The sequence below is a fragment of the Tachyglossus aculeatus genome, chromosome 24, assembly GCF_015852505.1.
Source record: "Tachyglossus aculeatus isolate mTacAcu1 chromosome 24, mTacAcu1.pri, whole genome shotgun sequence".
Taxonomy (NCBI): Eukaryota; Metazoa; Chordata; class Mammalia; order Monotremata; family Tachyglossidae; genus Tachyglossus; species Tachyglossus aculeatus.
In genome coordinates this window covers 24,275,915-24,299,185 of record NC_052089.1, presented here as the reverse complement: position 1 = coordinate 24,299,185, position 23,271 = coordinate 24,275,915, and the positions used below count along the sequence as shown (strand labels likewise).

Below are 23,271 nucleotides of genomic sequence, written 5' to 3'. Positions count from 1 at the left end.
CTTACTGTTCTAAGCGCTGGGGTAGATACAAGTTCATCAGGTTGGACACAGTCCCGGCCCCACGTGGGGCACACGTACTTAGCCCCATTTTACAGATGAGGTAACCGAGGCACAGAGAAGTTAAGTGACTTTCCCAAGGTCACACAGCAGACAGGCAGCAGAGCCGGGATTAAACTTCCCGCTAGGGCCCGGCGGAAAGAGCGCCCGCATCTCAGCCGCCCCCATAGGGGTCGGCCCTCCGTCTCCTCTGCAAAAGCGGGGAATTAGAGCGTCAACGTGACAGGAGATAATAATAATAATAATAATAATGGCATCTATTAAGCGCTTACTATGTGCAAAGCACTGTTCTAAGCGCTGGGGAGGTTACAAGGTGATCAGGTTGTCCCACGGGGGGCTCACAGTCTTCATCCCCATTTTACAGATAATAATAATAATAATAATAATAATAATAATAATAATAATAATAATGGCATTTATTAAGCACTTACTATGTTCCAAGCACTGTTCTAAGCACTGGGGAGGTTACAAGGGGATCAGGTTGTCCCACGGGAGGCTCACAGTCTTCATCCCCATTTTACAGATAATAATAATAATAATAATAATAATAATAATAATAATAATAATGGCATTTATCAAGTGCTTACTATGTGCAAAGCACTATTCTAAGCACAGGGGAGGTTACAAGGTGATCAGGTTGTCCCACGGTGGGGGGGGGGGGGGCTCACAGTCTTCAGCCCCATTTTACAGATAATAATAATAATAATGGCATTTATTAAGCGCTTACTATGTGCAAAGCACCGTTCTAAGCACTGGGGAGGTTACAAGGTGATCAGGTTGTCCCATGGGGGGCTCATAGTCTTCATCCCCATTTTACAGATAATAATAATAATAATAATAATAATGATGGCATTTATTAAGCGCTTACTATGTTCCAAGCACTGTTCTAAGCACTGGGGAGGTTACAAGGGGATCAGGTTGTCCCACGGGGGGCTCACAGTCTTCATCCCCATTTTACAGGTAATAATAATAATAATAATAATGGCATTTATTAAGCGCTTACTATGTGCAGAGCACTGTTCTAAGCCCTGGGGAGGTTACAAGGTGATCAGGTTGTCCCACAGGGGGCTCACAGTCTTCATCCCCATTTTACAGATAATAATAATAATAATGATGGCATTTATTAAGTGCTTACTATGTTCCAAGCACTGTTCTAAGCACTGGGGAGGTTACAAGGGGATCAGGTTGTCCCACGGGGGGCTCCCAGTCTTCATCCCCATTTTTCAGATGAGGGAACTGAGGCCCAGAGAAGTGAAGTGACTGGCCCAAGGTCACACAGCTGACAATTGGCGGAGCCGGGATTTGAACCCATGAACTTTCTAAGCCAACTACGCACTTATACATACACACATGCCCTTTCTGCACAACTCGGTTTCCATAGCCTATGCCTTAGGCACTTATTCAACTCATATCCATGATTCTTTCCCCTTCATCCCCACCCCACCTCCTCACCCACAACACACCAGTTCCAGCCGTGACACCGTAGAAAGAACCATTTTCTCGGCCCGTGAGTTGCCCCTGATTGCCCCGTATAAGACGGAGATTCAATCGTCCAGTCAATCAATAATAATAATAATAATAATAATAATAATAATAATAATAATAATAATAATAATGATGGCATTTGTTAAGCGCTTACTATGTGCAAAGCACTGTTCTAAGCACTGGGGGGGATACAGTGTGATCAAGTTGTCCCACGTGGGGCTCACAGTCTTAATCCCCATTTTTACAGATGAGGTACCTGAGGCTCAGGGAAGTTAAATGACTTGCCCAAGGTACCACACAGCAGACTTGTGGTGGAGCCAGGATTCGAACCCATGACCTCTGACTCCAAAGCCCGGGCTCTTTCCACTGAGCCACGCTGCTTCGAGCGCCCGCTGGGTACAATGTACTGAACTAAGCTCTTCGGAAAATATAAACAGACGCTCGGGACGCAGTCCCTGCCCACAGAGGGCTTCTGCTCTGATTCAGCAGCGTGACTTCATCAGTCATGCAATCAACCGTCTCTATATGTTGCCAAAAGTTTACTTCCCAAGCGCTTAGTACAGTGCTCTGCACACAGTAAGCGCTCAATAAATGCGATTGAATGAATGAACGAATGAACCCAGACCCACACACTGAAAACCTAGAAAAATCCCCCATCTTACCTCCTTCCCTTCCCCACAGCACCTGTATATATGTCTATATGTTTGTACATATTTATTACTCTAGTTATTTATTTATTTATTTTACTTGTACATATCTATTCTGTTTATTTTATTTTGTGAATATGTTTGGTTTTGTTCTCTGTCTCCCCCTTCAAGACTGTGAGCCCGCTGTTGGGTAGGGACTGTCTCTATATGTTGCCAACTTGGACATCCCAAGCGCTTAGTACAGTGCTCTGCACACATTAAGCGCTCAATAAATACGATTGATGATGATGATGATGATGATATGTTTGTACATATTTATTACCCTAGTTATTTATTTATTTATTTTGCTTGTACATATCTATTCTATTCATTTTGTTTTGTTAAGATTGGTTTTGTTGTCTGTCTCCCCCTTCTAGACTGTAAGCCCACTGTTGGGTAGGGACTGTCTCTCTATGTTGCCAGCTTGGACTTCCCAATCGCTTAGTACAGTGCTGTGCACACAGTAAGCACTCAATAAATGCGACTGATTGATTGATTGATTGAGAATAAGTAGGCAAATGCTATATGCTTGATGTTCTTTATATTGGCAAGGTTATGCACTCCATGAGAGGGTAAACTCTTGATATGGCTACCTATTTGCGCTTAGAACAGTGCTTTGCACATAGTAAGTGCTTAATAAATGCCATTGTTATTATTATTATTTGCCCTGTATTTTTGGATAAAATGTTGTAACTCTGTGCACTACACCCCTGAAACTGATCTAGAGAAGCAGCGTGGCTCAGTGGAAAGAGCCCGGGCTTTGGAGTCAGAGGTCATGGGTTCAAATAATAATAATAATAATAATAATAATGGCATTTATTAAGCGCTTACTATGTGCAAAGCACTGTTCTAAGCACTGGGGAGGTTACAAGGTGATCAGGTTGTCCCCCAGGGGGCTCACAGTCTTCATCCCCATTTTACAGATGAGGGAACTGAGGCCCAGAGAAGTGAAGTGACTTGCCCAAAGTCACACAGCTGACAATTGGCAGAGCCGGGATTTGAACCCGTGACCTCTGACTCCAAAGCCCGGGCTCTTTCCATTGAGCCACGCTGCTTCTCTAGCCCGGCTCCGCCACTTGTCAGCTGTGTGACTTTGGGCAAGTCACTTCACTTCTCTGGGCCTCAGTTCCTTCATCTGTAAAATGGGGATGAAGACTGTGAGCCCCACGTGGGACAACCAGATCACCTTGTAACCTCCCCAGCGCTTAGAACAGTGCTTTGCACATAGTACACGCTTAATAAATGCCATCATCATCATTATTATTATTATCCCCGTGCACAGCTCTCTCCCGGACATCTCTCATCATGGACAGCTCTTTCTCCCCCCTGAAGTTTTTTTCCCTGGACCCCCCTCACCCCACTTCTGCCAGGGGATCCTTCCCTCCAGCCTCATTCATTCATTCATTCAATCGTATTTATTGAGCGCTTACTGTGTGCAGAGCAGTGTACTAAGTGCTAGGGAAGTCCAAGTTGGCAACGTATAGAGACGGTCCCTACCCAACAGTGGGCTCACAGTCTAGAAGGGGCCTCCTGTCAGCCCTTCATCCCACACCTCTATCCTGACTCCGGCTGTCCCCCCACTGGCACTGACTGAGCCTAAAGCCCCCCTCGCCCCCTCCTACCTCACCTCCCTTCTCTCCTTCTGCAGCCCAGCCCGCACCCTCCGCTCCTCTGCCACCGCTAACCTCCTCACTGTGCCTCGTTCTCGCCCGTCCCGCCATCGACCCCCGGCCCACGTCCTTCCCCTGGCCCGAATGCCCTCCCTCCGCACATCCGCCAAGCTAGCTCTCTTCCTCCCTTCAAAGCCCTACTGAGAGCTCACCTCCTCCAGGAGGCCTTCCCACACTGAGCCCCCTCCTTCCTCTCCCGCCTTACCTCCTTCCCCTCCCCACCGCACCTGTATATATGTGTATATGTTTGTATATATTTATTACTCTATTTTACTTGTACATATTTACTCTATTTTATTTTGTTAATATGTCTTGTTTTGCCTTTCCAGACTGAGCCCCTTCCTTCCTCTCCCCCTCGTCCCCCTCTCCATCCCCCCCATCTTACCTCCTTCCCTTCCCCACAGCACCTGTATATATGTATATATGTTTGTACATATTTATTACTTTATTTATCTTGTACATATCTATTGTACATATCTATGTCCCTGTGGGACAACCTGATCACCTTGTAACCTCCCCAGTGCTTAGAACAGTGCTTTGCACATAGTAAGTGCTTCATAAACACCATCATTATTATATCTATTCTATTTATTTTATTTTGTTAGTATGTTTGGTTTTGTTGTCTATCTCCCCCTTCTAGACTGTGAGCCCGCTGTTGGGTAGGGACTGTCTCCGGGTGTTGCCGACTTGTACTTCCCAAGCGCTTAGTCCAGTGCTCTGCACACAGTAAGCATTCAATAAATACGATTGATTGATTGATTGATTTTGTTGTCCATCTCCCCCTTCTAGACTGTGAGCCTGCTGTTGGTAGGGACCGTCTCTAGATGTTGCCACCTTGGACTTCCCAAGCACTTAGTCCAGTGCTCTGCGCACGGTAAGCGCTCAATAAATACGATTGAAAGAACGAATGAATGGAAAGGGGGTCCTGGGAGTGTCCCCTTCCTTCCCGCTTCCTCTCTCTGCCCCCCGCTTGACCAGCTCTGGCTCATCCTGGACTCACAATCTTTGGAGGTGGGGGGCGAAGGGAATAGTCCCGAGCTGAGTGCCCTCCGGGCCGGAGGCTGTTCCGCTCAATGTCCCACAGTCCTGAAATTCCCAGCTGCTACTTACCAAGAGCAAAGTCCAGCTGGTGGAGCGACCTGCGAGGAGCCGCCGTCCAGAGGGAACCAGGGCTGGAGCCGGAGCTGAGGGCGGAGAGAGGAGGGGCGGGCCCCTGGCCTAAGGAGACTTGGAAATGTGCAAAATGCCAGCCCAGATCTCCAGTGCCCCCTCCCTGCTTCTCCAACTGCCCCTTTCACCTCTTCTCCATGCCCACCCCTCCCCAATCCACGCCGTCCACTCCGCCAAGAAGCGCTTTGAGATCCCCGGTGAGAAGCGGCGTGGCTCAATGGAAAGAGCACGGGCTTTGGAGTCAGGGGTCACGGGTTCAAGTCCCCGCTCCACCAAGTGTCAGCTGTGTGACCTCGGGCAAGTCACTTAGCTTCCCTGGGCCTCAGTTCCCTTCATCTGTAAAATGGGGATTAAGACTGGGAGCCCCCTGTATATATGTATATATGTTTGTACATGTTTATTACTCTATTTATTTATTTTACTTGTACTTATTTATTCTATTTATTTTATTTTGTTAGTATGTTTGGTTTTGTTCTCCGTCTCCCCCTTTTAGGCTGTGAGCCCACTGTTGGGTAGGGACTGTCTCTAGATGTTGCCAATTTGTACTTCCCAAGTGCTCTGCACATAGTAAGCGCTCAATAAATACGATTGATGATGACAATCTGATCACCTTGCATCCTCCCCGGCGCTTAGAACAGTGCTTTGCACATAGTAAGCACTTAACAAATGCCATTATTATTATTGTTATTATCCCCTATGGGGAGTGGGCAGATGCCATCATCATCATCATCATCATTATTATTATTATTATTATTATTATTATTATTACACCCTATGGGGAGTGGGCATGCAGCCACACCGGCCCCAGGCCATGAATCCCTAGAGGGTCAGAGATCCCATGTCCTTCAGCTGCCCGGATGCTCTAAATGTGTGTGCAAACTTCAGACAGGACCGAAATGCATTTTCTCCGCTGCTTTTCCCCGGGCCGTCCGACGAGGCAGGAAATGTGATGGGCCACATGCTGGCCCACATCTCCCGGGGACACCCAAAGTCGGCGGCCCCAGGGTCCCGAAGATGGAGCATGGGAGGGGATTCCTCGAGGACTCTGTAGAAGATGCCCTGCTCCACGTCCACCTGCCCCTCTGCCTCTCCATGGACAGGGCTACATGCAGGAGAACTGAGGTCCCCAAAGGAGTCAATGTTCTCCTCACCAGAAAGCCCTGCAACTCCGTCAGAACACCCATTAATTGAACCGCAAGGCGTGAAAGACCCAATCTACTCCAACTGACATGGCTATTTGAACGTCTAGCCGCTCTCTCCGTTTGTAAATCTAATTTTTCCAGTGGAGTTGAGCTTCTTTTTTTAAAAAAAAGTCGAATTCTCAGAGAAGGGCAGGGGAGCGGGCCGTTTGGGGGTGAGGTTGGTGCGATCCATGAAGGAGATTACAATTTAATCAGGGCTTGGCAGGACTGTCGTTGCTTCAGTAAGAAAGATCCGTGGCGGCGGGACAGTGGGCTATTGTGTCCGAGGCGGGGAAAGGCGCTCAGTAGCTCAGTTAGGAATGGTGGAAGAGCCAACCAGGAGGTCACAGAGGTCAAAGTCACCTTCAGGCATGGGATCCCTTCGCTGGGGAAGCCGTGTGGCCTAGTGGACAGAGCACGGGCTTGGGAATCAGGTGGACCTGGGTTCTAATCCCGACTCTGCTACTTGTCTGCTGTGTGACCCTGGGCAAGTCACTTCACTTCTCTGCGCCTCATCTGTAAAACGGGGATTAAGACTGTGAGCCGTATAGGGGATATGGACTGTGTCCAACCTAATTAGCTAATATCTGCCCCAGCGCTCGATACAGTGCCTGACACAGAGTAAGCATTTAATAAATACCAAAAAAAAAAAGGCAAAGACCAGCTTGCGTGGCTCAGTGGAAAGAGCCCGGGCTTTGGAGTCAGAGGCCATGGGTTCAAATCCCGGCTCTGCTAATTGTCAGCTGTGTGACTTTGGGTGAGTCACTTAACTTCTCTGGGCCTCAGTTGCCTCATCTGTAAAATGGGGATGAAGACCGTGAGCCCCACGTGGGACAACCTGATCACCTTGTAACCTCCCCAGCGCTTAGAACAGTGCTTTGCAGACTGAGCCCCTTCCTTCCTCTCCCCCTCGTCCCCCTCTCTATCCCCCCATCTTACCTCCTTCCCTTCCCCACATCACCTGTATATATGTATATATGTTTGTACATATTTATTACTCTATTTATTTATTTATTTTACTTGTACATATCTATTCTATTTATTTTATTTTGTTAGTATGTTTGGTTTTGTTCTCTGTCTCCCCCTTTTAGACTGTGAGCCCACTGTTGGGTAGGGACCGTCTCTGTGTGTTGCCAACTTGTACTTCCCAAGCGCTTAGTACAGTGCTCTGCACATAGTAAGCGCTCAATAAATGCGATTGATGATGATAGTAAGTGCTTAATAAATGCCATTATTATTATCATTATTATTATTATTATCCAGAATGATGTTGGTGTTCTTGTGTTCAAGGCTCCTGGCTGCCAGCCGTCCAGGCTGCTGACCCTTTCCCAGCATTAATGAGGGTATTTATGAAGGGTTTTCTAAATGCCAAGCGCTGTGCTAAGGTAATCAGATCAGACACAGCCTCTGACCCACACAGGACCCTGCATATAGTAAGTGCTAAATAAATCGCGACTCAGTGGAAAGAACCCGGGCTTTGGAGTCAGAGGTCACGGGTTCAAATCCCAGCTCCGCCAACTGTCAGCTGTGTGACTTTGGGCAAGTCACTTCTCTGGGCCTCAGTTCCCTCATCTGGAAAATGGGGATGAAGGACTGTGAGCCCCCCGTGGGACAAACTGATCTCCTTGTGACCTCCCCAGCGCTTAGAACAGTGCTTTGCACAGCGTAAGCGTTTAATAAATGCCATCATTATCATTATGTACGGGAGTGTTGCCTAGAGGAAAGATCACGAGCCTGGAAGTCAAAGGGCCTGGGTTCTAATCTTGGCTCCAGCACGGGTGTGCTGTGTGACCTTAGTCAAGTCACTTACCTTATCTGTTCCTGTTGTCCTTCCCCCTTAGACCTAATATAGTGCTCGGCTTAACAAATACTATTATTATCATTGATATGAGATGCAGGAATCCAGACTGTGAGCCCGTTGTTGGGTAGGGACCGTCTCCATATGTTGCCACCTTGTACTTCCCAAGCGCTTAGTACAGTGCTCTGCACACAGTAAGCGCTCAATAAATATGATTCAATGAATGAATGAACTCGTTTTTATAGATGGATAAATTGAGGAAACTGGTAATTGAGGCGCAGAAGGTTGTTAGGGGAAGCAGCATGGCATAGTGGATAGAGCACTGGCTGGGAATCAGAAGGTCACGGGTTCTAATCCCGGCTCCGCCAGTTGCCTGTTGGGTAGTCTTGGGCAAGTCACTTCACTTCTCTGTGCCTCAGTTACCTCATCTGTAAAATGGGGATTAAGATTGCGAGCACCTTATGGAACAGGGACTGTGTCCAACTGGATTTGTTTGTACTCACCCTAGCACTTAGAAGAGTGCCTGGCCCATAGTAAGTGCTTAACAAACACCACAATTATTATTATTATTAAGATCACATGAAGCACTTCTGCTTAGCGTCTCTATGAGAGAAAAAGGCCTGACACTTTGAAGGAGTGAGCTTTTTGATGCCTGTCTTACCAAATCTGGCACGTGAATCAAGCAGAACATCACATCTTTTTCCCAGGATGTCATCCATTTTTTAATTTCTTTACTTTTATGGCATTTGTTAAATGCTTACTATGTGTCAAACACTGTTCTAAGAGCTGGGTAGATAGAGGTTAATTAGGTTGGACACAGTCCCTGGCGCGCCTGGGGCTCACAGTCTAAGTAGGAGGGAGAACTGAGTCACGGAAAAGTTAAGTAACTTGCCCAAGGTCGCACAGCAAGCAGTTGGGAGAGCAGGGATTAGAACCCAGATCCTCTGACTCCCAGGCCACTCTGCTTCTCCACAGAAAATGCAGGAGAATCGTATTCCTCTGGGTTGGGATCGAGCCATTTTGGGAGAACTGAGGAGGAGAGGGATGGGGGGGGGCAGGGGCCCTTGGCTCCAGGATCTTTGCTGAGCTTGATGTTCAGAGAGGGGGTCCAGAGGTGGACCCTGGGGACAGCACAGCAGCAGGAGCGGAGAAAAGCCTTTTGTGGCCTGCGGGAAGAATGCCCTGGCATGGTGGGTGATCTTAGCCACTGCCTGGGCACTGCTCTTCTTCAGCCCCCTCCCTGGCACCTTCATCATTGCCCCCCACCCTCCTGTGCCAACCTGACTTCTAGCCCGAATCGCATTCATCTTTGGCTCGAGCCCTCCGAGTGGTTCCACTCTCCCTTGTGCCCCCCCATCTCTTCCCCGTTCCCCAAATCCCGCTGGGCCAAGGACGACCTGAGAGCATTCCCACCCTCCCGCCGCTCCGGCCCTTCCCTGCTGGGAACGCCCCAGTGCAGCTCCCGCCGCCCGGCATTAACACCAGACCGCCGTTCCACAAATAGCATGTTGTACCAATTTATTATAGAATGTAGTTAAAAAAAATATCCTGAAGTTAGGTGCTCCAGTTGAAAATTAGACATCCCCTTCCCCCACCCCCATGCTGTAAACAGGCTACTGAGAGTTAGGTGGCCATTTTCCAGATAATGGCAATTGAAGAGAAGGATGCAGGCTTGTTTGTTCTTAAAGAAAACCAGCCCCATGGACCTCTTTGGCCTGTGCCGTCTCTGGGTAATGGGCATCTCTGAAAGATGTGCCCGTGTTGGAGAGTTATCGACACAGTTGGACTGCTGGCCACCAGGATAAAAGCACACACATGTCCAGTTGCCCACCATCTCAGGGGGGAGTAGCAGGAGAAGGCACTGCAGCCCCCCACCTCAAAATCTGCACCCCCGTTTCTGAGTTCGATCCCCCGGTGACACTTGGGCACTGCCTGGGCCCTCGGGACCTCCCAGGCACCTGCCTCTCACCTCAGCGGACACGACTGTGGACGCACGGAATTGGTTGCGTTTACAGGTCTGAGGATTTTTGTGTGTCGGTGGAGAAAATTCAATATACCCGAGGCCAACATTTCACCAGTGGGCGAACTGTTATTCGCTGAGACAGCCCACTTACTTCACCTGTATAACTGAAAAACAAAACAACAACAAAACCCCCCCAAACTGTTCTTTCCACAACTCTGTAAGCTAAAACCTGATGTGTGAACTTCATAATCCAGATCCACTTCTTTTGAATAGCGCAGAGTCCATATCGCACCTAATAACCTGACCCGTAAATGTTCTCCTGCCGCGTGTTGGCTGGAGGCGCTGGGATCCGGCTAGGCAATAAATAACTGAAACCTTTCTCAGCTCCCCCAAAATGTAGCGAGGACCGTGAAGCCCTACGGACGACGACGCAAAAGTCGGACTCCCGAATCAGTGACACACATGCACGAAACAATGAAACCTTAAAAAAAGTGGCCCGGTCGAACAGCGAGCTCTCCCCACCCAGCCTGCTCCTTTGAAAGAACAGAGCACCCCACCCAAAAAGGAATTAAGAAAGGAAAGACAAGACATCATTTTCGGATTTCTCGATTCCTGCCTGGAAGTCTCCCCCAACACCCCCGCGGCCGTTCCGGGGGCCCCGGGAAGTTTCCCCTCGTGGCCGGGGTTGACGACAACGTGGCGGTCGAGCGGGAAGTGGAATCTCCGCTCCGACTCCCACCGCGCCCACCGGCTTCTCCGGGAACAGGCCGCTCCTGGGGAAAATGGTTCTCGCCCGAGCCCGGCGGTTCAGAACGCGGCCCGGCCGGGCGTCCGTTCAGCTGAGGCGGATCGGCGTGTAGTCGGGCCGCCGGGTCTGGATGATTTTCGGCTTGGGTCTCTTCACGGCTTCCTCCTCCTCCTCGTCCTCGTCGTCCTCCTGGTCGCTCTCGCACACGTGTACCACCACGCTGGGGGTGGTGTCGGTGGCTGCGTGCAGTTCGTACTTCTCCCCTGAGTTTGGAGACGGTCACGGAACAGCTCTGTCAGTCAAGCGGAGTGCTCACTTGGAGCACAGCACTGTGCTAAGCGCTTCGGAGAGTACACTAGGGGTAGCCTGTGGCCGCTGAGCACTTGCTCCACGGGGTGATTCAAGCTCCCACATTCCCTGATCCAGTCTGACCCCCTCCATCTCTCTGGGTAAACTGCAGTGAGGTCACTTCCCCCAGGAAGCCTTCCCTGATCCATCCTCTCCGTCCCCTCCTGTCCCACTCCCTTTCCGGCCCATCCTGGAAGTGACTGAATCTATGCTATTCCTGGAGCCCAGGACTAGAAACTCCTCGAGGGCACAGATCATGCCTACGTTTCCCAGTTGCTCTAAGCTAGAGGGCTAGAGGGCTAAGCACAGTCCACTTTGGCCTGGAAAACAGCAGCTAAGTGGCCGTTTCCATCTCGGTTTTGCAACTGAAACTGTTCGCAGTGGAACCCTTGGAGACAATATTTGGGGTTTCCCTTTTCCTCTCTGAAAAGACTTCGGTCTGTGTGGAGGCTGTGAGCGTTGTCAGAACTGTTCTGGACTCAGACGGCTGTCCAGGCTGTGGCTGCCTGCCCTGTTTGTTTGTGAGCCCCTCTTCTTCCTAATAATAGCACTGACAATATTAATAGTCGTATCTGTTGAGCTCTTATTATGTGGCAAGCACTAACTACTAAGCGCTGAGGTAGATGTGGTACAATCAGATCACAGCCCCTGTACTCTTAGCACAGTGAATGTTTGTGACACAGTCCGCTTTGGCCTGGAAGACGGCAGCTAAGTGGCCGTTTCCATCTCGGTTTTGCAACTGAAACTGTTCGCGGTGGAACCCTTGGAGACAACAATTTGGGGTTTCCCCTTTCCTCTCTGAAAAGACTTCGGTCTGTGTGGAGGCTGTGAGCTTTGAGTCAGAATTATTCTGGACTCAGATGGCTGTCCAGGCTGTTGTTTGTGAGCCCTTCTTCTTCCTAATAATAGCACTGATAATATTAATAGTCGTATCTGTTGAGCTCTTATTATGTGGCAAGCCCTAACTACTAAGCGCTGAGGTAGATACGGTACAATCAGATCACAGTCCCTGTACTCTTAGCACAGTGAACGTTTGTGACAGTCCGCTTTGGCCTGGAAGACGGCAGCTAAGTGGCCGTTTCCATCTCGGTTTTGCAACTGAAACTGTTCGCGGTGGAACCCTTGGAGACAACAATTTGGGGTTTCCCCTTTCCTCTCTGAAAAGACTTCGGTCTGTGTGGAGGCTGTGAGCTTTGAGTCAGAATTATTCTGGACTCAGATGGCTGTCCAGGCTGTTGTTTGTGAGCCCTTCTTCCTAATAATAGCACTGATAATATTAATAGTCGTATCTGTTGAGCTCTTATTATGTGGCAAGCCCTAACTACTAAGCGCTGAGGTAGATGTGGTACAATCAGATCACAGTCCCTGTACTCTTAGCACGGTGAATGTTTGTGACACAGTCCGCTTTGGCCTGGAAAACGGCAGCTAAGTGGCCGTTTCCATCTCGGTTTTGCAACTGAAACTGTTCGCGGTGGAACCCTTGGAGACAACAATTTGGGGTTTCCCCTTTCCTCTCTGAAAAGACTTCGGTCTGTGTGGAGGCTGTGAGCTTTGAGTCAGAATTATTCTGGACTCAGATGGCTGTCCAGGCTGTTGTTTGTGAGCCCTTCTTCTTCCTAATAATAGCACTGATAATATTAATAGTCGTATCTGTTGAGCTCTTATTATGTGGCAAGCCCTAACTACTAAGCGCTGAGGTAGATGTGGTACAATCAGATCACAGTCCCTGTACTCTTAGCACAGTGAATGTTTGTGACAGTCCGCTTTGGCCTGGAAGACGGCAGCTAAGTGGCCATTTCCATCTCGGTTTTGCAACTGAAACTGTTTGCGGTGGAACCCTTGGAGACAACAATTTGGGGTTCCCCCTTTCCTCTCTGAAAAGACTTCAGTCTGTGTGGAGGCTGTGAGCTTTGAGTCAGAGCTGTTCTGGACTCAGACGACTGTCCAGGCTGTGGCTGCCTGCCCTGTTTGTGAGCCTTCTTCTTCCTAATAATAGCACTGATAATATTAATAGTCGTGTCTGTTGAGCTCTTATTATGTGGCAAGCCCTAACTACTAAGCGCTGAGGTAGATATGGTACAATCAGATCACAGCCCCTGTACTCTTAGCACAGTGAATGTTTGTGTGTGTGTGATGCTGTCCCATCTCGTTCATCAGACTAATTGGGTCTTCCTACAGCAGACTCAGTACTGCCTGGAGAGAGATGGTCCCCGCAGGCTTGCCGCTGGCCCTGCCTGCCCCCGGCCCTCTCAGTGTGTGGCCTTTATGCGGGCTAGTCCATCCCGGATAATGCGTGAAGGCTCCTGCTGGAAATGGAGGCAGAGAGGCAACGCCAGGGACAGCAGCAGCCGGATACGAGGGAGGAAAACTTCTTAGGGAACAGCAGCATCCTGCTGAAGGCTGCATCTACAAGGGCACGTTATCCAGATGCCTCATGTCGGCCTCAATCTCATGGCTACTGGCAAGGGGGACCCGACCACGGAGAACAAGAGGCAGTTCTGGGCCCCGGAACTGTGGAGAATATCCATCTTGGAGTGACGTGGGTGAGGGCTTTGAATCTCAGAGCAGTGTCTCCTTTTCTCCCCACCCGCCTGCCCGCCCAGGTGCCCCGGGGTGGGGAGTTCTCACCTGGGCCCAGCTTGGAGATGGCGTACAAGAGGTCATAATTGATGACGGGCGTGGCGTCTTCCACTTGCTTCCAGTCCACAGGGGGAGAGGCGGGGGGAGAGATCAGGAACTGCTTGTCTGGATTAGGCGGGGCCAGGTGGGCGCTCCCTATGTGCAGAGTCTTGTGGGGAAACACAACACAGACACACATGACCCTACAACGTTTCCGTGCCCAGCAGTTACTTAAGGAAGTGAATGGTTTCAGTGATGACGACGGATGATTGTGGTATTCATTCATTCGATCGTATTTATTGAGCACTTACTGTGTGCAGAGCACTGTACTAAGCGCTCGGGAAGTACAAGTTGGCAACGTACAGAGACGGTCCCTACCCAACAGTGGGCTCACAGTTCTACGTGCTGGGATGGATTCAGGCAACTCAGGTTGAACACAGTCCCTGCCCCAATCCCCACAGTCTTAATCCTCGTTTCATGATGGCATTTATTAAGCGCTTACTATGTGCAAAGCACTGTTCGAAGGGCTGGGGAGGTTACAAGGTGATCGGGTTGTCCCACGTGGGGCTCACAGTCTTAATCCCCATTTTGCAGATGAGGTAACTGAGGCCCAGAGAAGTGAAGTGACTTGCCCAGAGTCACACAGCTGACAAGTGGCGGAGCTGGGATTTGAACGCTGCTTCTCTACATGGCTCAGTGGAAAGAGCACGGGCTTTGGAGTCAGAGGTCATGGGTTCAAATCCCGGCTCTGCCACTTGTCAGCTGTGTGACTTTGGGCAAGTCACTTAACTTCTCTGTGCCTCAGTTGCCCCATCTGGAAAATGGGGATTAAGACTGTGAGCCCCACGTGGGACAACCCGATCACCTTGTATCCTCCCCAGCGCTTAGAACAGTGCTTTGCACATAGTAAGTGCTTAATAAATGTCATTATTATTATTATTATTATTATTATTATTATTATTATTACATCTCGTTGTACAGATGAGGGAATTGTTGGCACAGCAAAGTGACTTGTCCAAGGTCACAGAGCAGACACAAAGCAGAGCTGGGATTAAAACCGAGATCTTTCTGACTGCCAGAATCGTGCTCTGTCCTCTAGGCCACGCTGGGGTGTGCGGTGACTGTCTGAAACGGACGGGCCAAATGTTTGACGGTTACTGGAGAGAGAAGCAGCGTGGCTCAGTGGAAAGAGCACAGGCTTTGGAGTCAGAGGTCATGGGTTCAAATCCCAGCTCCGCCACTTGTCAGCTGTGTGACTCTGGGGAAGTCACTTAACTTCTCTGGGCCTCAGTTACCTCACCTGTAAAACGGGGATTAAGACTGTGAGCCCCCTGTGGAACAACCTGATCACCTTGTAACCTCCCCAGCGCTTAGAACAGTGCTTTGCGCATAGTAAGCGCTTAATAAATGCCATTATTATTATTATTATTATTATTATTAAGGGAGGGTTGAGAGGTGAGTTGCCTTAAACCAGCCTTGGACTTTCTACAGAGATGGGGTGGCAGGAGTCAGGGGGTGAGAGTAGGAAGGACTTCAAGTTCCCCGAAATGTTGGCAGGACAACCGCGGCCTGGGGCCTGAAAGAAATTAGGTGGGGTCTTAGAGAAATCAGGCAAGACCCTCAGTGGTCACGGAAAATCTGATTCCCCGGCCCCGGTAGGGCGGGTAGTATCAGTGAGAAGCAGCCCGGCATAGTGGCTACAGCACGGGCCTGGGGGGCAGAAGGTCATGGGTTCTAGTGCCAGCTTTGCCACTTGTCTGCTGTGTGACCTTGGGCAAGTCACTTCACTTCTCTGGGCCTCAGTTACTTCACCTGTAAAATGGGGGTTGAGACTGTGAGCCCCATGTGGGACAAGGACTGTGTCCAACCCGATTTGCTTATATCCACCCCAGTACTTAGCACATAGTAAGCACTTTTATTATTATTATTATTATTATTATTATTATTATTATTATTTGCCGTTGAGTTGTTTCTGATTCATAGCGACCCCACGGATATACCTTCTCCAGAACGTCCTATCCTCTGCCATAAATCCGCAACCTTTCTAACGGTTCTTCCGTTACCGTTGTTATGGTCTCTATCCATCCAGCTGCTGGTTAAGCGTTTAGTACAGTGCTCTGCACACAGTAAGTGCTCAATAAATACGATTAATAATAATAATAATAATGCCATTAAGCGCTTACTATGTACAAAGCACTGTTCAAAGCGCTGGGGAGGATACAAGGTAATCAGGTTGTCCCACGTGGGGCTCACAGTCTTCATCCCCATTTTCCAGATGAGGTAACTGATGCACAGAGAAGTGAAGTGACTTGCCCAAAGTCACACAGCTGACAGTTGGCGGAGCCGGGATTTGAACCCATGACCTCTGACTCCAAAGCCCGTGCTCTTTCCACTGAGCCACGCTGCTTCTCTAAATGAACGGTCTGCCTCTTCCACGTTTTCCCTGAACTTTTCCTAGCATTACCGTCTTCTCCAGAGAATTAGGCCTCCTAATTCTATGTCCAAAATATGCCAATCTAATTATTATTATTATTATCATCAGTGGGGGGTTCACTCCCAGGGTGCCTTGCTTCCAGGGCGGGAGGGAGAGGGCGGTGCTCGGGGACACGTTTTTTTCAGGAAGGGGAATAAAAAGGAAAATTGGAGAACTGTCTAAAAGCCACAAGAATGGTCTAAGTCGGCGAGAGGTAACGTAGCGCGTTGAGGAGAGGGAGTGGAGGAGCAGAAAGAGGCTCTGACCAAACCGGTCCCTTGCCATGTTGTTGTGGGATTCACGGGGGCAGCGGAGGATCGTGCATGAATGCGGCGAGGCCTCGCTCTGCGGTCCAGGCGGGGAGGCCGAGGGGAGGCCGAGGGGAGACCGAGGCGAGGCCGTACGTGGGACTGCTGCCCCAGCCTCTAGCTCTGCACAGTCTGCTGCGGGAGATTTCCGTTTTCTCTCTGCTGAAGAAAACTCATTCATTCATTCGTATTTATTGAGCGCTTCCTGTGTGCAGAGCACTGCACTAAGCGCTGGGGAAGTCCAAGTTGGCAACATAGAGAGCCGGTCCCTACCCAACATCATCATCATCAGTCGTATTTATTGAGCGCTTACTATGTGCAGAGCACTGTACTAAGCGCTTGGGAAGTACAAATTGGCAACACATAGAGACAGTCCCTACCCAACAGTGGGCTCACAGTCTAGAAGGGGGAGACAGATGCCTGGAATGCCCTCCCTCTGCCCACCCGCCAAGCTAGCTCTCTTCCTCCCTTCAAGGCCCTACTGAGAGCTCACCTCCTCCAGGAGGCCTTCCCAGACTGAGCCCCTTCCTTCCTCTCCCCCTCGTCCCCCTCTCCATCCCCCCATCTTACCTCCTTCCCTTCCCCACAGCACCTGTATATATGTATATATGTTTTATACATATTTATTACTCTATTTATTTATTTTACTTGTACCTATCTATTCTATTTATTTTATCTTGTTAGTATGTTTGGTTTTGTTCTCTGTCTCCCCCTTTTAGACTGTCAGCCCACTGCTGGGTAGGGACTGTCTCTATATGTTGCCAACTTGTACTTCCCAAGCGCTTAGTCCAGTGCTCTGCACACAGTAAGCGCTCAATAAATACGATTGATGATGATGATGATGATGAGACAGATGACAAAACCAAACATATTAACAAAATAAAATAAATAGACTATCCTCTTGTGCTCGATGGGCATTGCCACTGCTCAACCCCTTGGGGAAATCTCCAGGGGAATTTGAGTAATTAGAGCTCAATTGCGGATTCCTCTCCCTCCCAGCCTGGGAGGTGGAGGGGAATTTGTGGACATTAGTACTGGGCCCAAGCACTAAGTATAGCGCTCTGCATATAGTAAGCGCTAAATAAATCGAGCACAGGCTTGGGAGTCAGAGGTCATGGGTTCAAATCCCGGCTCTGCCGCTTGTCAGCTGTGTAACTTTGGGCAAGTCACTTAACTTCTCTGTGCCTCAGTTCCCTCATCTGTAAAACGGGGGTTAAGACTGCGAGCCCCACTGGGACAACCTGATCACCTTGTATCCCCCCTGCGTTTAGTGCTGTGCACACAGTAAGCGCTTAACAAATGCCATTATTATTATTATTATAAATACGAGTGAATGAAGGAGTAAATGAATGAATGAAAAAGAACCCAAACGGGGTTCTGTTCAGTTACCCAAGCTCCCAAAGCCTCACCCCACTACTTTGGTGCCCAGCTTCCGATCGTACAAAACTAGGGCTGGGCGAGGCCTTCTCTGGGCCACGGGGTTCCCCGTGACCCACAGCCAGGCTCCCATTGGCGTGGCTCAGTGGAAAGAGCACGGGCTTTGGAGTCAGAGGTCATGGGTTCGAATCCCGACTCCGCCACATGTCTGCTGTGTGAGCTTGGGCAAGTCACTTAACTTCTCTGAGCCTCAGTTACCTCATCTGTAAAATGGGGATTAAGACTGTGAACCCCACATGGGGACAACCTGATCACTTTGTATCCCCCCAGCGCTTAGAACAGTGCTTTGCACATAGTAAGCGCTTAACAAATGCCAACATTATTATTATTATTATTATTATTGGGGGCAGGACTGTAGGTGATGACGGGAGGTTGGAGTGGGAAAGACAAAACCATTTTCCCGTCAGGACAAATGTTCCATCCGGGGCCAGCTCCTTCTCACTAGGCAAGGCTGGTGGGTTTCTTTTCTACTTGCCCCAGGGCGCGTGGACCAGCAGCTATTCCCAAGACTGGTTTAAGGGATCCCGCCTCTTACCCCCCTTCTCTCCAGGAACCACTGAAACAACCCTGAAAAGGAGCTTTCCCCCCAAATCCCAGTCCTCCGCGAAGCCCTCGTGGTGGTTGTTTTAAAGGACCTGAGAGCAGACCGAGAGGGACCATTTGGGAGAAAACGGGGGAGACAATCCATTCTCGGTGGATGTGCCATTTACAACTCACCTGAGCAAAATACAGCTTGATCTCTTTCCCGAGAAATTCGGTCTTGTGCAGCTGGAGTCTGGCATCCGCCGCTGACAGGGGGCTGCTGAAGTTTATTCGGACTCGTTTGAAGCTCTTAAAATACTGGAAGGTGATATCCTTGTCATAGGTTCGGAAGAGGGATTCAAACTTGGCCTGAAAAGGAAGTAGTAGTAACGGTATTAGGAGAATAGTAACAGAAGAAAGCTCGCAGGTTGAGAGGTACAGGAAATACTCTCTTGGGGGCCAGTCCCCACTTCCAGCTCATGGCTACTGCTGCTTATAGGGCCCAGTTGACCTGAAACCCTCTGCCTTTTAAATAAGGAGCAAACGGGAGCCACTGGAGTCCGAAAGGGAAGTGGGGCATAGTGGGAGACGCCACCAGCTTTCCACGCTTTTTGGGGTTCACGGGGAATATTCTCGGTCACAGAAGTTCCCCCGCGGAAGCAGGAACTTGGCACTTTCTATGGCCTTATCATGGATTTACTGACCTTTGGGGCGACCAGCCCACATGCTTCTCTCTGGTTTAGCCCAACGTAACCCACCCTGCCCCTGTCTGAAGCCTTTCTCTTACGGATGTGGCCTCTGAGGCTTTATGGACTGGCTAGGAAGACCGAAGTATTCATTCATTCAATCAATCGTATTTACTGAGTGCTTACTGTGTGCAGAGCACTGTACCAAGTGCTTGGGAGAGTACAATATAACAATAAGCAGACACATTCCCTGCCCACAACGAGCTGACAGTCTAGATAGGTCTTGGGGAGGAAAAACACTATGCGTGTCCTGGTTTTAACGATGATGAGTGTAAAGGGGGTTGTGATATAGAAACACAAGAGAGCCAAGCCCCGATCCATGCTGCCTCTTGCTACCACAGCTGAGCTTCTATCAACCCCTCGGTTGGATTAGTTGATCCTTGAGGGCTGGGATTGTATCTTTTCACTCTACTGTTCTCCTCCAAGAATTTAGTACAGTGCTTTGCACACTGTTGGCACTCAGTAAATGCCAGGGACTCCCTAACCAGTTCAAGGAAAGCCTCCTCCAAAAGGCTTTGCCAGACAGCCTAGCTGCCTGGTAGTGACTGACAGTGCAGATAGAGAACCACCTGGTAGCATAGACAGCTGTGCCATCTTGGAAGAAATACAGAGACTAAACTATTTCATCGCGTGTTAGGGTATCTCGTGAGCTGGGGAGAATTGTGTGATCAGCTAAAACGGAGTGCGGGGAGATGTCTAATCAGAGTTGTTTCCTGCCCAGCTCCACCTAAAGACACGCTCACAAGCACCTCTCTTGGCTTCTGCTGTCTTCTACCGAGTTGAGGAGACTGAGGGGTGTTTGGAGAAGTGTTCTGGGGCACAACCGTGGCCTGCGATTGATTAATTTTCCCCAGAGCCATCTCATGGGCCGACGGGGCAGGATTCACCGACAGGCGCCCTTGGCAAATACCGCATGGGGCAGGTTCGGTGGGCTAACAGGAGCCCCCCTGGCTGCCTATCAAAACCAGATCGATCGCTTTTATTGAGCAACCCCTGTGTGTACAGCCTGGTATTAAGCGCTTGGGAGAGTACCCTGAAGTTAGAAGGTGCAATCACTGCCCACAAGGAACCATCCACCTAGGGAGGCAGACACCAAAATAATAAAGAGACAGAAGAAGAGAGAGGAAAGGGAGATAATAATAATAACAATGATGGCATTTGTTAAGTGCTTACTATGTGCAAAGCACTGTTCTAAGCGATGGGGGGGATACAAGGTGATCAGGTTGTCCCACGGGGGGCTCACAGTCTTCATCCCCAGCGGAAAGTTTCCCTGCAGAGGAGCAGGGTAGGAAAGGATCCAGGGCAAGAAGCCCACAGGCTATCCCTCCCCCCGGGGGGTGGCGAGATAATAATAATAATAACAATGACGGCATTTATTAAGTGCTTACTATGTGCAGAGCACTGTTCTAAGTGCTGGGGAGGTTACAAGGTGATCAGGTTGTCCCACGGGGGGCTCACAGTCTTCATCCCCATTTTGCAGATGAGGGAACTAAGGCCCAGCAAAGTGAAGTGACTTGCCTAAAGTCACATAGCTGACAAGTGGCAGAGCCGGGATTTGAACCCATGACCTCTGACTCCAAAGCCCGGGCTCTTTCCACTGAGCAACGCTGCTTCTCCTTGCGACCTTCCCACGTTCTCGCCGGCAGCCGGCTTGTTGCCCAGCTCCGGGTAGGATTAGTCGAGGACGCTGCCGTTGGGAACGCAGCCCCAGGGAGACTGGGGCTGCAGAAACAGCTGGCTACTTTTCAGACGCTTAAGTGGTCCGCTGAAAACCATCAGTTTCCTGCCCCGTCCTTTCCCTTTCACAAAACTGGCCCGAGCATCCGCAGCTAGTTCTTCTCTTTGTTTGGGACACCATGAGAAAGTGCTCCCCAGGTGGGATGGGCCAGTGTATAAACACTGCCGATTGACCAAGCCACCATAGCTTTTTGGAGTCCTTTTAAAGAAATTCACATTTTACACACTCGGTTAGCACTTAAGTACCAGAACTAACAAACGGCATTTGTGGAATTCCATGAGCACGCTGTGTAGGTTGGCGTACAGCACATCAATCAATCCATCATCAGTGGTATTTCTCAAGTGCTTACTATAGTACACAGTATTGTATTCGGTGCTTGGAGGGGACAATACAACAGAATTGGTAAATGCGATCCCTGTCCTCTGAGAGCTTACAGTCTAGCGGGGAAGAAAGGCATAAAATAAATGACAAATAGGGCACATGGTAAGCACTTAACAAATACAATTACAATATTATCATTATTGTTATCATTTCAGCTTAAACAACGCATCCCCATTGCCCTCTGAAAGCTCTAAGAGTTCCCACTAAAGGTTCAGCGGCAGAGAAAGAGAATCTGTCACCGCCGACTGCCAGAGACATCTGGAAAACATTTCTGCTCTTTCAATAGGCCTTATTTATTTATTATGGCTTTTATTACACATCTGCAGTATGCCAAGCATCATGCTAAGCACTGGGGTACATACACAGTGACGAGGAGGGACGCGGCTCCTGCCACCCCACGCAAACCCCAGGAGGGAAGCTCACGGTCTAATCTCATTCCGTAAATCAATTTCAAAAATACTGCCATGCTTTTTTTCGGTATCTCCAGCTGCATTTTTTTTCCTACGGTATTTCGGTGGGAATCTGTCCTTCGTACCCAGTCAGAAACCCACCCAGGGGAAGCCCACCCTTCCACTCACAATTCACGCTCTACCCAAGACAGACGTTCGAGTCCACAACCGTGTCTTTTCAGAAAACCCGACTGGGCTTTCTGGCTGGTTCAGCTCCATTCTCCCAAAGCAAACGGCAGCAGCGATGTTCATCAGCCGAGACTGCCGCGATCGCTCCCCTAATTTCACACTTTAGTGCTCCTGGCTCATTCTCACCCACAGCGAGACAAGGAGGTTTAAAAAACAAAAAGCCGGCCGTGCTCGGCCAGTTATCAGCAAGGAGCGGAAAGAATTTCATCTCCTTCAGATAAGCCCAACACACACTTGAAAAACCGCGGCTGGAAATAGCCGGAGTGATTCCTAAGCCATTCCCAATGCCAATTCTACTGCTTTCTAGTCCCTGACAGAAACCCCCAAGAAAATCCTTGGGGAAAGTGTCTTGGGGTTTCAGTTGCAACCTGAAAGGTGCCATGCTCTCTTCCACTTCGTGTTGCTCCAAGAGGGAGAGGGAGAGACGCACACATTTCCAATCATTCTCACAGATGTGGCCCCTCCGCCCCTCCAGAAAAAGTTCCTCCGTGTTTCTTTAGGCATAATCAAAGCCTGAACCCCCAGCAGATGCCCATGACCCTCTTCCCTAGTCTTTCCAGTAGACCTCCCCCTACCCTCCCACGTCCCCCCCCAAAAAACCAACCCCCAAACAACTCAGCAGCACCCGGCGGGAATCTTACCCTGGTCTCGCTTTCACCGAAGACATCACTGTCTGCCACACAGGCGATCAGGGAACTGAAACTGTAGTTAAAGTTTCTAAAGTGCATCTCGCTCTTTTCCCCGAGCCGCGACACGGAGAGATAAAATCCACGCGGGGTGCTTTCCCCAAGAAGCCGTGGGTTCTTTCCGTAAAGTGTGTTTATAAAGGAAGAGGTCCAACCCCTCGAGGGAGGGAGGGAGAGAGAAAGAGAGAGAGAGAGAGCAGCTTCAGAGCATCCTCTAAGGGCTAGCACATTCCTGAACAAAGTCCTGCATGCTTGCAGACGGACAAAATGTAAGCGGCCTACTGGAAAGCAATGACGTCAGCGTGTTAGTTATTTTCCCTATGCTAATTAACTTCGCTTTGGGAGGATGGAAAAACAGCTGAGGTTTGCAGAGTTAGCTGGGTTATCACCTCGTCTTGCAGCAGGGTTTCCATTGGCAGGGCTCGCAGGCGGACGCCCGGTGACCCTCCTGGGGATGGAAAATGTTACAGCAGGGTCTTTGGCCAGAAAAAGCAGGCATGGGTTTTTTAGGGTGTCATTCCAGCCTTCGAAAGACCTGGGAACAGATCCACCCCCGGGCAGGAACTCGATCCTGGCGCAGGCTGAAAAACTTGCTGCAAGTTTCAGATGGGTAGTAA

General features: G+C 49.6%; 1 protein-coding gene across 3 annotated transcripts in view; it reads right to left on the bottom strand.

The window, feature by feature from the left end:
- Nucleotides 1–9,548: 9,548 nt before the first annotated feature.
- RCAN1 (regulator of calcineurin 1) overlaps nucleotides 9,549–23,271 on the bottom strand; it is a 61,862-nt gene continuing 48,139 nt past the window's right edge. For 2 of the 3 annotated variants that reach the window (XM_038766357.1, XM_038766356.1), the window contains exons 2-4: nucleotides 18,661–18,834; nucleotides 13,735–13,894; nucleotides 9,549–11,021 (exon numbers count right to left, since the gene is read on the bottom strand). In XM_038766357.1, coding sequence (XP_038622285.1) covers nucleotides 10,846–11,021; nucleotides 13,735–13,894; nucleotides 18,661–18,834 — 510 coding nt within the window. In that variant the 3' untranslated portion in view covers nucleotides 9,549–10,845. Of the gene's footprint in view, nucleotides 11,022–13,734; nucleotides 13,895–18,660; nucleotides 18,835–22,609; nucleotides 22,874–23,271 lie in introns of those variants that run through there. The other variant, XM_038766358.1, reaches the window with a different exon arrangement.